Source organism: Lepus europaeus, chromosome 5, assembly GCF_033115175.1.
Source record: "Lepus europaeus isolate LE1 chromosome 5, mLepTim1.pri, whole genome shotgun sequence".
In the NCBI taxonomy this organism is placed as follows: domain Eukaryota; kingdom Metazoa; phylum Chordata; class Mammalia; order Lagomorpha; family Leporidae; genus Lepus; species Lepus europaeus.
The window spans coordinates 62,386,490-62,399,395 of NC_084831.1; the positions used below are offsets into that span (position 1 = coordinate 62,386,490).

General features: G+C 39.8%; 2 protein-coding genes across 4 annotated transcripts in view; one reads left to right on the forward strand and one right to left on the reverse strand.

Annotated features, from left to right (window-relative positions):
* LRRC40 (leucine rich repeat containing 40) overlaps positions 1-8,659 on the reverse strand; it is a 58,559-nt gene extending 49,900 nt beyond the window's left edge. The window contains exon 1 of the mRNA XM_062191528.1: positions 8,478-8,659. Coding sequence (XP_062047512.1) covers positions 8,478-8,628 — 151 coding nt within the window. The 5' untranslated portion in view covers positions 8,629-8,659. The remainder of the gene's footprint in view (positions 1-8,477) is intronic.
* A 107-nt stretch (positions 8,660-8,766) lies between these two features.
* The window catches only part of SRSF11 (serine and arginine rich splicing factor 11), a 50,207-nt gene continuing 46,067 nt past the window's right edge, over positions 8,767-12,906 (forward strand). For 2 of the 3 annotated variants that reach the window (XM_062191531.1, XM_062191530.1), the window contains exon 1: positions 8,767-8,868. The gene's annotated coding sequence lies outside the window, so the exon portion shown is untranslated. Of the gene's footprint in view, positions 8,869-11,458; positions 11,588-12,906 lie in introns of all 3 variants that reach the window. The other variant, XM_062191532.1, reaches the window with a different exon arrangement.

Consider the following 12,906-nt stretch of genomic DNA (forward strand, 5'->3'; position numbering starts at 1 on the left):
CCATAAAGTCCTTTGTTTCAGACCTTCAAGAGAAGTTTTTCTATTTACATCCAAAAAGCCCTTTGTTCCAAGAGGAGCAGAGGTGGGGAAGCAAGACCCATCTTCTTAAAACCCCCAGCCTCAACTGGACTGTGCGCTCAGCTCTCTGCATCTTTGCTGAGCTGCCTGCCTGGCCTGGCCAGGTGTATTCTCCACTCACCCATGCAGCCCCGCTCTCCCCCAGTCTGAGCAACTGGGCACTCTCTCTCAGGTCCTGTCTGGAGAGGTGCCCATCCGTCCTTACAGATGTTCCTTCCTAATAAACCATGCTATTTTACCTCCCACTAAAAAAAAAAAAAAGAAGTAAAAAACAAATCACTTTTCCCAATTGAGAGTAAAATCACTGTAAATTTTATCCTTGGCTGGCACAGTGGCTCACTAGGCTAACCCTCCACCTGCGGCACTGGCACTCTGGGTTCTAGTCCCGGTCGGGGTGCTGGATTCTGTCCTGGTTGCCCCTCTTCCAGGCCAGCTCTCTGCTGTGGCCCGGGAAGGCAGTGGAGGATGGCCCAAGTGCTTGGGCCCTGCACCCGCATGGGAGACCAGGAGGAAGTACCTGGCTCCTAGCTTCGGATCAGCGCAGCGTGCCGGCCGTAGAGGCCATTTGGGGGGTGAACCAATGGAAAAAGGAAGGCCTTTCTCTCTGTCTCTCTCTCTGCCTAACTCTGTCAAAAAAAATTTTTATCCTTACTACTTTTATTATTATTTTGATGTGTTGGTATATAAGTGTTCAAATAGGAACAAGAACCACACATCAGCCGGCAATTAGAATGAGAATTGATCTATACCAAGGAGGCAACTGAAATAAGAACACAAATATTTGACTAAAAATAAACATTACTTATTAAAAAAAAACAAAAGCAATAAAGCCACATTATTCTATTTTGGGTTGGTCACCAACAAAAAGCTCCAGAATAAAACGAAAACATAAAAAAAGGCAAGACAAAATAATACAAAACATTAAAAAAGAAGATAGATTTTAGAAGCTATATGATATGCACAATTCTATTCGTAATACCTATGCATAAGTATATTAAAACAATTATACATAAAGATCAGTGTAATAACAAACTGACATTTTGGGGTGGAGGCATGTGGAAAGCACATGAAATTTGTACACAATAAAAGTACCTGTTACACTAAATGAGAACCCATATTTTATCATATCTATTTCAGACATCTTTATTAACAAAATTTGTCTCGTAGGAATTATCAAAGCAAAGATAGTTATTAATATCATACTGTTACTGAACATGTATCAATTATTGTTAATTCTTTTCCCCACTAATTATTTGTTACCCATGTATAAAACAGAAATTATCAAGGTGAAAAACACAGATGTAGGAGCCAGCAATGTGACACAGAAGGTTAAGCCTCTGCCTGCAGTGTAAGCATCCCATATGGGCGTCAGTTCAAGTCCCAGTTGTTCCACTTCCAATTCAGCTCCCTACTAATGCACCTGGAAAAGCAGAGGAAGATGGCTCAAATGCTTGGGCCCATGCACCCACATGGGAGATCTGGAAGAAGCTCCTGCTTCTTTTCCTGGTCTGGTCCAGCCCCAGCCCTTGCAGCCATCTGAGGCGTGAACCAGTGGATGTAAGATCCTGATCTCTCTCAATCTCTCTCTCTCTCTCTTTCTCTCTCTCTCTCTCTCTCTCTCTCTCTCTCCCCCCTTCTCTCTGTGCCTCTGCCTTATTAACAAAACACAAAACACATATGCAAAAGAAAAAAATTACTATGGAATTGGCTGTGTAAAAGTGTGTGTTGTTCTAAGGCTCTCTGTGAGACCTCAGAGGAAAGAAAAGGTCATCAAAGAAGGAGACACTCTTCTCTGAAGAGAGAAGAGAATACCCACTTTGCTTATGGCCGTGTCCAAATACCAACGGAGTCTATGGTCACAAAAGGTTTCCATAGCCTTGGCAGCCCATGGCAAGAGACTCGTATGATCATTGACATCATAAAAAAAAGAGTGTATTGTAGTGAAATTGACATTTCGAGGTTCAATGACAGATTACAGCCCTTGTTTCTACTGGTGAGGAACAGTATTTTTTCCTACATACTATTTGTTGAACTCTTAAATTAGTATGGGATCAATCTTATTCAGTAAGCTGAATCTTATAAAGTAAACTGAAAATCTTACAAAGTAAACGGAAAATAGATTTTTGTAAAAAATTAAGTGTGGGAATAGGAGAGGGAGGAGGAAGAAGGATGGAAGCATAGGTGGGAGGAGCATTAGGGTGGAAAGTATCACTATGTTCCTAAATCTGTATAAATGAAATACATGAAACTTGTATAACTTAAATAGAATTTAAAAAAAATTAAAATAATATAGAGTAGAAACAGCAAATTAAATCTGAAGAAGCAGAACCAAGGAAATAAAAAGTGGAACTGGATGAAACAGAAAACAAAGGAAAAGCAATAAAACTAATACTCAGTTTCTTCAAAAGATCAGTAAAATCGATAAATCTTTAAAGAGAAAAAAGAAGAAGAGCAGAAACAAATTACCATAATCCAGAATCAAAGGGAACACTACTACAGATTTAGGGTATACATTATTATGAACAAATTTAGGCCAATATATCCAACATCTTAAAAAATAGACAAATCACTAGCAATCAGGGAAATGCAAATTAAAACCACAATGAGGTTCCATCTCACCCCGGTGAGAATGGCTCACATTCAGAAATCTACCAACAGCAGATGCTGGAGAGGATGTGGGGAAAAAGGGACACTAACCCACTGTTGGTGGGAATGCAAACTGGTTAAGCCTCTATGGAAGTCAGTCTGGAGATTCCTCAGAAACCTGAATATAACCCTACCATTCAACCCAGCCATCCCACTCCTTGGAATATACCCAAAGGAAATTAATTTGGCAAACAAAAAAGCTGTCTGCACATTAATGTTTATTGCAGCTCAACTCACAATAACTAAGACCTGGAATCAACCTAACTGCCTATCAACAGTAGACTGGATAAAGAAATTATGGGACATGTACTCCATAGAATACTATACAGCAGTAAGAAACAACGAAACCCAGTCATTTGCAACAAGATGGAGCAATCTGGAAAACATCATGCTGAGTGAATTAAGCCAGTCCCAAAGAGACAAATATCATTTGTTTTCCCTGATCGGTGACAACTAACAGAGCACCAAAGGCGAAACCTGTTGAAGTAAAATGGACACTATAAGAAACAATGACCTGATCAGCTTTTGTCCTGACTCTAGATGTACAATGTAATACTTTATCCTTTAGTATTTTGTTGTTGTTGTTGTTGTTCTAGTACTAGTGGTTGAACTCTGTAATTAACACACAATTATTCTTAGGTGTTTAAATTTTAACTGAAAAGTGATCAATGTTAAATATAAGAGTGGGAAAAAGAGAGGGAGGAGATGTACAATTGGGGACATGCTCAACTGGACTTGCCCCAAATGGTGGAGTTAGAAATGTGCCAGGGGATTCCAATACAATCCCATCAAGGTGGCATGTACCAATGCCATCTCACTAGACAAAGTGATCAATCTCAGTTCACAACCGATGGCTCTGATAGGTCTAACAGTCAAAGGGATCATACAAACAAGACTAGTGTCTGCTAATACTAACTGATAGAATCAAGAAAGGAGAGAACGATCCAACATGGGAAGCGGGATACACGGCAGACTCATAGAATGGCAGATGTCCTAAATAGCACTCTGGCCTCAGAATCAGCCCTTGAGGCACTCGGATCTGGCTCAAGAGCCTATGAGAGTATTTTAGGCATGGAAAGCCAAGACACCCTGGGGGGGAGAAAAAAAAAAAAAAAGACCTAACTGAAAGATCTCTGCAAGTGAGATCCCAGTGGAAAAAACAAGGCCATCAAAGGAGGTACCTTTATCTGAAGGGAGGAGAGAACTTCCACTTTGACTATGACCCTATCGGAATAAAATCAAAGTCGGCAAACCCTAAAGGCTTCCATAGCCTTGGCAATTCATGACTAGAGCCTAGGGAGATTACTGACACCATAAACAAGAGTGTCAAATTGTTAAGTCAACAACAGGAGTCACTGTGCACTTACTCCTCATGTGGGATCTGTCCTTAATGTGTTGTCCAATGTGAATTAATGCTATAACTAGTACTGAAACAGTATTTTTACACTTTGTGTTTCTGTGTGGGTGCAAACTGATGAAATCTTTACTTAGTATATACTGATTCGATCTTCTGTATATAAAGATAATTGAAAATTAATCTTGATGTGAATGGAATGGGAGAAGGAGCGGGAGATGGGAGGGGTGCGAGTGGGAGGGAAGTTATGGGGGGGGAGGAAGCCATTGTAATCCATAAACTGTACTTTGGAAATTTATATTTACTAAATAAAAGTTAAAAAAAAAATAGACAAATTTCTTGAAAGAAAAAGAAGTACAACAGCAAGAAAAAAACTGAGTAGCTGGTGTCTATTAAAGAATTAACAGTATTAAAGAATTAAACAGTATTTTTACACTTTGTGTTTCTGTGTGGGTACAATCTGATGAGATCTTTACTAATTATATACTGAATCGATCTTCTGTATATAAAGATAATTGGAAATGAAAAAAAAAAAAAAACCTGGTGTTAAATTGGAAATGGCATAGAAAATTAATTTTTTAAAAAAAATGTTATGTAGGATCTCTGTCTTTAATGTGCTGTACACTGTTATTTAATGCTATAACTAGTACTCCAACAGTATTTTTTGTTATATGGGGGGAAAATGTTGAAATCTTTGCCTAATATATACTAAACTGATCTTCTGTATATAAAGAGAATTGAAAATGAATCTTGATGTGAATAGAAGGGGAGAGGGAGCGGGAAGGGGGAGGGTTGCGGGTGGGAGGGAAGTTATGGGAGGGGAGAAGCCATTGTAATCCATAAGCTGTACTTTGGAAATTTATATTCATTAAATAAAAGTTAGAAAAAAAAAAAGAATTAAATTTGTGACTTAAAACATCCTGAAGGGTCCAGCGCTGTGGCGCAGTGGGTTAAAGCCCTGGCCTGAAGCACCGGCATCCCACATGGGCTCCAGTTATAGTCCCGGCTGCTCCTCTTACGATCTAGCTCTCTGCTATGGCCTGAGATAGTAGTAGAAGACGGCCCAGGGCTGTCACCGTGGCGTAGTAGGTTAATACTCTGCCTGCGGCGCCAGCATTCCATATGGGTGCCGGTTCTAGTCCTGGCTGCTCCTCTTCTGATCCAGCTCTCTGCTATGACCTGGGAAAGTAGTAGAATGGATTTGATACAGAAATCAACAAACAACAAATGCTGGGAATCCACTGTTGTTGGGACTGTAACCTGGTACAGCCACTGCAGAAGACAGTATGGAAACACCTCAGAAATCTGAATATAGACCTACCATATGACCCAGCCATCCTAGTCCTTGGAATTTACCCAAGGGAATTGAAGTCAGCATATGAAAGAGTTATCTGTATTTAGTTTAATGCAGCTCAACTCACAATATCTAAGATATGGAATCAACCCAAATGTCCATCAACTGAAGACTGGATAAAGAAATTATGGGATTTGTACATCATGGAATACTACACAGTGGGAAAAAAAAAGAAATCCTGTTGTTTGCAACAAAATGGATGAAACTGAAAAACATCATACTTAGCAAAATAAGCCAGTCCCAAAAGGACAAATACAATATGTTCTCCCTGATCTATGGTAACTAATAGAGTACCTAAAAGGTATTCTATAGAAATGAAATTGACAATTTGAGATGCCATGACTTTGAACAGCCCTTATCTCTACTATTCAGGAACAGTTTTTTGTTTTGTTTTGTTTTTTTCATACTATTTGTTGAACTTTTTACTTGGTATAGAGTTAATCTTATGTGTATAAAGTTGATTGAAAATAGGTCTTAGTAAAAAAATAAGAATTGGAATAGGAGAGGGAAGAGTAGGAAGGGTGGAAATGTGGGTGGGAGAGCAAGTATGGTGGGAAGAATCACCATCTTTCTAATGTTGTATTTATGAAATGCATTAAGTTTGTATACCTTAAATAAAAGGTTTCTGCAAAAAAAAAAAACAAAAAAACAAAAAAACAAAAAACCCTGAACATTCATGTTTACAGCTATTTTATTTATAACTGCCAACATGTCCTTCCAAAGCTGAATGGAAAAAACAAAATGCTACCGCTATCCAATGGAGTGTTACTCAGCGATAAAAAGAAATGAGCTGTCAAGTCATTAAAAGTTTTTGCATATTGTGCTATGAACTTTACACTGTATGTTGTAGGCTATGGGACATCATTTAAGTTTTGATTGCTATAATAAAACATGTGATTGGAAAAAATAACTGTTGGTAATGACGTTAAGATTCAGGGAGTGAAATTTAAAACAAGAAATCCAGTTAGGAAGCTATTACCTAACAACAATGGTCAATTTTTACTGTCTTTTTTTTTTTTTTTAAATTCTAAGGATTTATTGGGAGAGAGAGAGACATCCAGAGAGACAGAGAGATATTCCATCTGCTGGTTCACTCCCCAAATGGCTGCCAACAGCCAAGACTAGCTGGAGCCAAAGCCAGAGTCCTTAAACTTAATCCAGGCTTCCCACATGGATGGCAGGGTTCCAAGTACATGGACCATCCTCCATGGCCCTCCCAGTACATTAACAGGAAGCTGGATAGGAAACAAAGTAGCTGCACTCCAATAGCAGATGACAGCTTCACAACACCAGCCCCACCCTTTATTTTTTATATATCAGGCATTTTACCTATCTCACTGAAACCTTAATAGGTCTTATTATTACTTCCACATTTAAATGAAAAACTAAAGCATAGAGCAATTAAGAACTCAGTGTTATAAGAGCAAAGATACTGAGAATGGGAGCATGGCCCTGTAAGGGATTTTAGAAATATAGTCACTTGGGTATCAAAGGTTGAGTGACAAGAGATGGAGCTGGCTACAGTCAGATAGGGAAAGACCTTCTATATTATAATGATAAGCAGAATTCTTTTTAGATATGTAAGCTACAGGTATCACAAGTCTCTCCCATTTATGTCTTTTCCCTGCTAAGAAATAATACATATTCACACATTTAACATCATTGTATGTGCCAGGTATTGTGTTAGGCTTTATTCATACCATGAAAACTTAAACAGTCCTGATCTATATAATCATACAACTAATTGTCAAAATTAATCTTTCCTGAATGTTTAATATACTAAACCATCCTGGTCCAGTCAATAAGTAACATTCCAGTACTTCACTTAGCATTTGAGAATATTTGTTCATTTACTCACTGCTTCCACAATACTTAATGAAAACAAACAAAGAACCAAGCATTATTCTGGAGGCTAGGGATACAAGGAAGCTCCCTGACCTTATCAAATTAACATTCCAGTTGTAGGGTAGGAATGATGGTAAACAAATAAATTATATAAATTCTGATAGTGATAAATGTTATTAATAAACCAAACAGGACAGAGGGTTAGCAACGGTAGTTAGGAAGTCACTTTCTGAATTATAACCTCTGAGCACAGTATTAAAGGAAGCCAAAGAGTGAGTCCTTTGCAGTTATAAAGGAAAATGTTCCAGGTTTTAGGAAGAAGGAATCTAAATAGAAAAATCTCAAGTTTGAAAATGTTTAGGTTTCCATTGATCAACTACTCTTCTAGAAGGGCAGAAATTTCACTCATTCATCAAATATTTGTTGCCCAGTCTAAATATGGTACAAGAAAACAACCACTGAAAGGAAAATGGAAGGCTTGCTATCACAGTCTTAGAATATATAAAGGAGAGGAAAACGTAACAGGAATAATGCTGTATTTCCCTCTGTCCCTCTCGCACACATTTACTAAGATAATCAAATAGCACCTGGCTATTCATTGTGCTTGCTTATCTTTAACATGCTTCTCAGGATGGCCCCAAATCCAAACCCTGTGCGGGACCGATCCTGATCTTCAACTTAGAACATTTGCGCCTTCATTACTACTCATAAACAGGACTCTACCCAATTGCGTACAGACAAGGTCACGGTAGGGAACAGTGGCATTCACTCTAAGCTCACAAAGGGACAGATGAAATATGACAGAGTTCCACCGTTGGCAAGTGCCCTTAGAGAACAAATTAAGGAGGTGAAGGAACGAGAGCAAAAAAAAAAAAAAAAAAAAGTATTTACCCATCATCTAACAGCTAATTCTTTCACACACGCAGTTACTTCTGCCATAGAACATGAGATTCTAGAAAACGCCACATTGCTATTTTGGCCACATCCCCATCAAGAGCTCTTTGATCACAGACTGCCGGGAGCTAGGGGAGGAAGCGAAATGAGTGGGACAAGCCAGTGGAAATGTATTAAGTGCCAGATTACAGAATAAGGATCCTAAGAGCCTGAGGCAAAGGGAGCTAAAGCCAGGCAGAGGGAGAGGAAGCGCCCTGGACCACCGGCTTCCAGACACCAAGCAATGGGGGAAACCCTAGGTCTTACCTTCACTGAGGTTCCTCCCCGATAAGTTTAACTGACCGCTCTTCCTCGCCGCCTTTAACAGCCCCTGGGGTACGGAGGTACTGCAGTCTCTCGTCTCGGTTCTGAAACCCGCCCGGGGATCTCGCCCCGCAGCTCCTTTCAGGCGCGACATGTTCAAAACCCGGGTCTAGAAACCGCGGCCCCGCCCGTGACGCTTAAAGGTGGCGCCGCCGGGCCGCCCCGCCCCTTTCGCGAGCGCGCGCTCTGTGTGTCGAGCTCGTGGCCTCGCGCCGGGCCTAGGCTTTCCACGGCGCGGCCTAGATGTCGTCACCGTCAGCCCCTGGGGCTGGAGGACAGAGGAGTCTTTTCCGTTGCCAGTGCGGGCCTAGCGTCCTGAAATTACCTCGCTCAAGTAAGTGCGTTTAACGGGTTTAAGAAGGGGTTTCGGATTTGTTGTTTGCACTGTTAACTGCGTGCGACTCCAGCTTTCTCTGGGCTTCTGCCGCTGCGAGGTGTAGGGAAAGGGCAACGCTCTCCTCTCTCTCCCCTGTCCTGGTCTGAACGTGGGCCTGGACTAAAACTTGAGACCTGGGCGCGGTCTGCAGCTTCTCTGGACCCCAGCCTGTGTTGGTCGCCTGCGCTGGTGGCGCCAGACCCCCGGCTTACGGAATAACAGATTTCGTACTCCTCGGGCCTGTACCCCGACTCCTGGAATTAGTGTATCATTCTTGCGGATGTGTTTTGAGTTTGTAGCCCAGCGATGGCAATAATGGGCAATGGAAGAGTTGGCAACGTAGAAAGAAAGAAAGAGAAAAAAAAAAAAAAAAAAAAGCTTAGGATATAGTAAACGTTTTGTGTACCGGACGGTTTGCGGAGACACGTAGTGTTAAGAGCTTCAGTGTAGCGAAAACAGATTGGACTTTGGAGCCCGAGAAAAACGAGTTCGAATCTCACCTGCTTTACAAACTATGTAACACTTTTAAAGCTTATTCTCTGTTCATTTATTTAGGGACACTAATTCCTGCCTAAGGGTGTTGGATGTAAGTGAAGATAAAAGTGTGTATCTTGAGTGTGAAGGATGGGACTAGATGTGAGAATAGAAGACAAAAACTGTTCAATAACTGATGTTTCATGAGAAGTTACTGTTTCATCAGAAACATGCAGTTTATTGATTGATTCAGCAAGTAATTATTAAGAACTCATCCTGCGTGGCACTCTCTTTGGCCAGGAGTGATTTTTGTCTTAAAAGCATATGCCCTGAAATACCCCCCTCAAGTTTGGGAGTTGGTAGGATAGTTGAAAACCAGGATGATGGCTTTCTTAAGTTATAAATGCATAACACACAGCTTTACCTGAATCCAAATTCTTGCTACCTGTGACATTCGGTTTTAAAACCTGTCTCTTTTCTTCTTAGTTCTGGAGAGTCTTTTGCACTAAAAGCAAACAGCAGAAAGGTACTAGTAGTTACCCTACTAAGCAAAAAACAATAGCTTGTAAAGCAAAAGGACCACTAGCTGCTTTTGCATTAATGAGCCCCCTGTTGAGCTTGTCTTAAGAAAAAAAAATGATAATGGATATCATTTAGAGCCCTAAGTGCCAGAAATTGAGACTAAAAGGGGTTATGAAATTTGCCCAAGGTTACAGGTTTCTAAAATTGGCATGGCCAGGGGTGTGATCCTAGATCTGTCTCCAAAAACTTTGTTAATCACCATGATGTGGTCTTGTGACATTTGATAATTTCCATTTTGCTTTTATCCTGGAATAAATTTCAGTTGTTTTAAAACAACTTTGTTACATGGAAAACAGCTTTTTCTTTTTTGTAGGAAGTAGCAGCCTACATTTGGAGAATGAATTGCTCAAGTATAAAATTTTACAGTTGACATCCCTTCCAGTGCAATGAACTTCTTTAGTTCAGTTTTTTTTTTTTTTTCTAAAAAAGGAGGTATAGTCTTTCACTCATTCACTCATTGTGCGTCTACTTGAAATATTTCATTATTGAATTATTGATGTTAGTTATGTTGTATAAGTATGTCCTGTTTAATGGCAAAGTAATTTTGAAAAGTCCACATATTTGTGGTATACTTCAATAGCTATGTAAACTGACATATGTAAGAATTTTACCAATATATATTGATAGTACTCATCAAAATGTATTATACTAATGTAGCACGTGCAGATTGAGCAAGTAACAGTGAAAATTATCACTTCGTGCATTTGGAAAAATTACGTATTTTATCTCAAAATTATGGAAACCGAAAATTAATCAATTTGAACTGTGTTTGTTTATGAAAGACTAGTTAGATAGTTATACTAGTGGGAATTAGCTTTTATATCTTTTATTACTTTAAGAAAATGCATTATTAAAAACAAAAACTCTTTTTTAACACTGGCATTTAAGTCACAGTATTTGCTTTTTTTTAATGGACTTTATGTGCATTATTAAAATAATATGGAATGGAAATGTCCAATGTTTAAGCTGGAGACTGCTGCACTGTAACCTTTTGTAACAGAATTACCTAACTACAATTTAGTATATTCATTTTATTTAAGCAATGGAAGGTTTTCCTCTTCAGGCTCCCTTGCTAAATAAGAAAGAAAATAAGAAGACCAAAACTATCTTAGGCCTAAGAATTATATATCAGACAAAGAATCCTGTTCTGTTTCATAATGGAAAGTAAGACTATTATCAAAGTTAGACAGCTTGCTCTCTGCAATTAAAATTTAATGACATAGTTCTTTATGTATCTGTATTTCTCTTACCAACACTGCTGCAAGTTATATTTTTCCCCCAAAGGCAAAAGGTACAGTTGCCGAATATTGCCTTATCTTTGAGAGCTGCTATCTATGGTAAAAGTTACTTACTAAGAGGACAATTCAATTTTCTTTGAAAATTTCAGTTTGCAGTTTCAGATTTATATTCCTTTCAGGCTTAAAAGTAGTAATGGACACTTTTTTCTTTTCTTTCTTTCTTTTTTTAATGTAGTTGTTTGTTTATTTCAAAGGCAGAGTTTAGAGAGAGGGAGAGACAGAAAGACATCTTCCATCTGCTGACTCCCTCTCCAAATGGTAGCAGTGGCCTAAGCTGGGTCAGGCCAAAGCCAGGAGCCTGGAACTGCATCTGGGTTTCCCAGGTAGGTGGCAGGGGCCCAAGCACTTGGGGCATCTTCTACTGCTTACCCAAGCACATAGCAGAGAACTGGGTCAAAAGTAGAGTGGCCAGCACTCACCTGAGATACCAGTGTTGCAGGCGGCAACATAACCTGCTGTACCCCAACATTGGCTGCTTTACTTTATCTTTAAAGGTAGTACATTTTTACATTTTTTATTCATAATTTCAGATGTGGTTTATGTTGTATTTGTTGTTTTTATTGAAACTGTGTGTGGTAACTTTTTCTGATAGAGTATTTTCCTTTGGATTATACATTTTTTATTTTCTGTGTTCCTTTGCTCTTCTTCATACATTAAATCATGAAGCATTTAGTTTGCTCTAGGAGTTTATACTATTTGATTATAATTTTAGGTAAAAATTTCTCTCTATTGTCAGTTGGACAGGATTTTAGTGCCCCGCTTTAAGAAAATGTCATGTTCCAGGTGGGCGTTCAGCCTAGCAGTGAAGAGACCTACTTCTCACATTGAAGTAACTGTGTTCAATACCTGGCCCCAGCTCTTGGCTCCAGCTTCCTGCTAATGCAGATCCTGGGAAGCAGCAGTGGAGTTCCAGTAATTAAATTCCTGCCACCCATGTGGGAAACTTGGATGGAGTTGCTATCAACTTGGCTTTGGCCGGTTCCTGCTGTTGCAGGCATTTGGGAAGTGAACCAATACATATGCTGTCTGTCTCTATCTCTGTCTCTCTGCCTCTCAGTTTTTTGAAAACCTTTGAAATAACTGCATATAGAACAACCAGATAATCTGCAATCAACAGATGACTGCTATATTATCAAGCATCCCCCAAACTGTTTAAAAATGAAAATAGTTTTGTTTTCCTTTTATTTTTTAAAAGGCTTTTTGGGACATGTGTTTGACACAGTGTGATAGCTGTCACTTGTAATGTCAGCATCCAATATCAGTGCCAGATCAAGTGTGGTCTCCTCTGCTTCCAATCCATCTTCCTGTTTTTTTGTTTTTTTGTTTTTTTTTTTTAAAGGCAGAGTGGATAGTGAGAGAGAGAAGAGAGAGAGAGAGAGAGAGAGGAAGGTCTTCTTTTTTGCCTTTGGTTCACCCTCCAGTGGCCGCTGCAGCCAGTGCATCTCGCTGATCCGAAGCCAGGAGCCAGGTGCTTCTCCTGGTCTCCCATGCGGGTGCAGGGCCCAAGCATTTGGGCCATCCTCCACTGCCTTCCCAGGCAATAGCAGAGAGCTGGCCTGGAAGAGGGGCAACTGGGATAGAATCCGTCACCCCAACTGGGACTAGAACCCGGTGTGCTGGTGCCGCTAGGTGGAGGATTAGC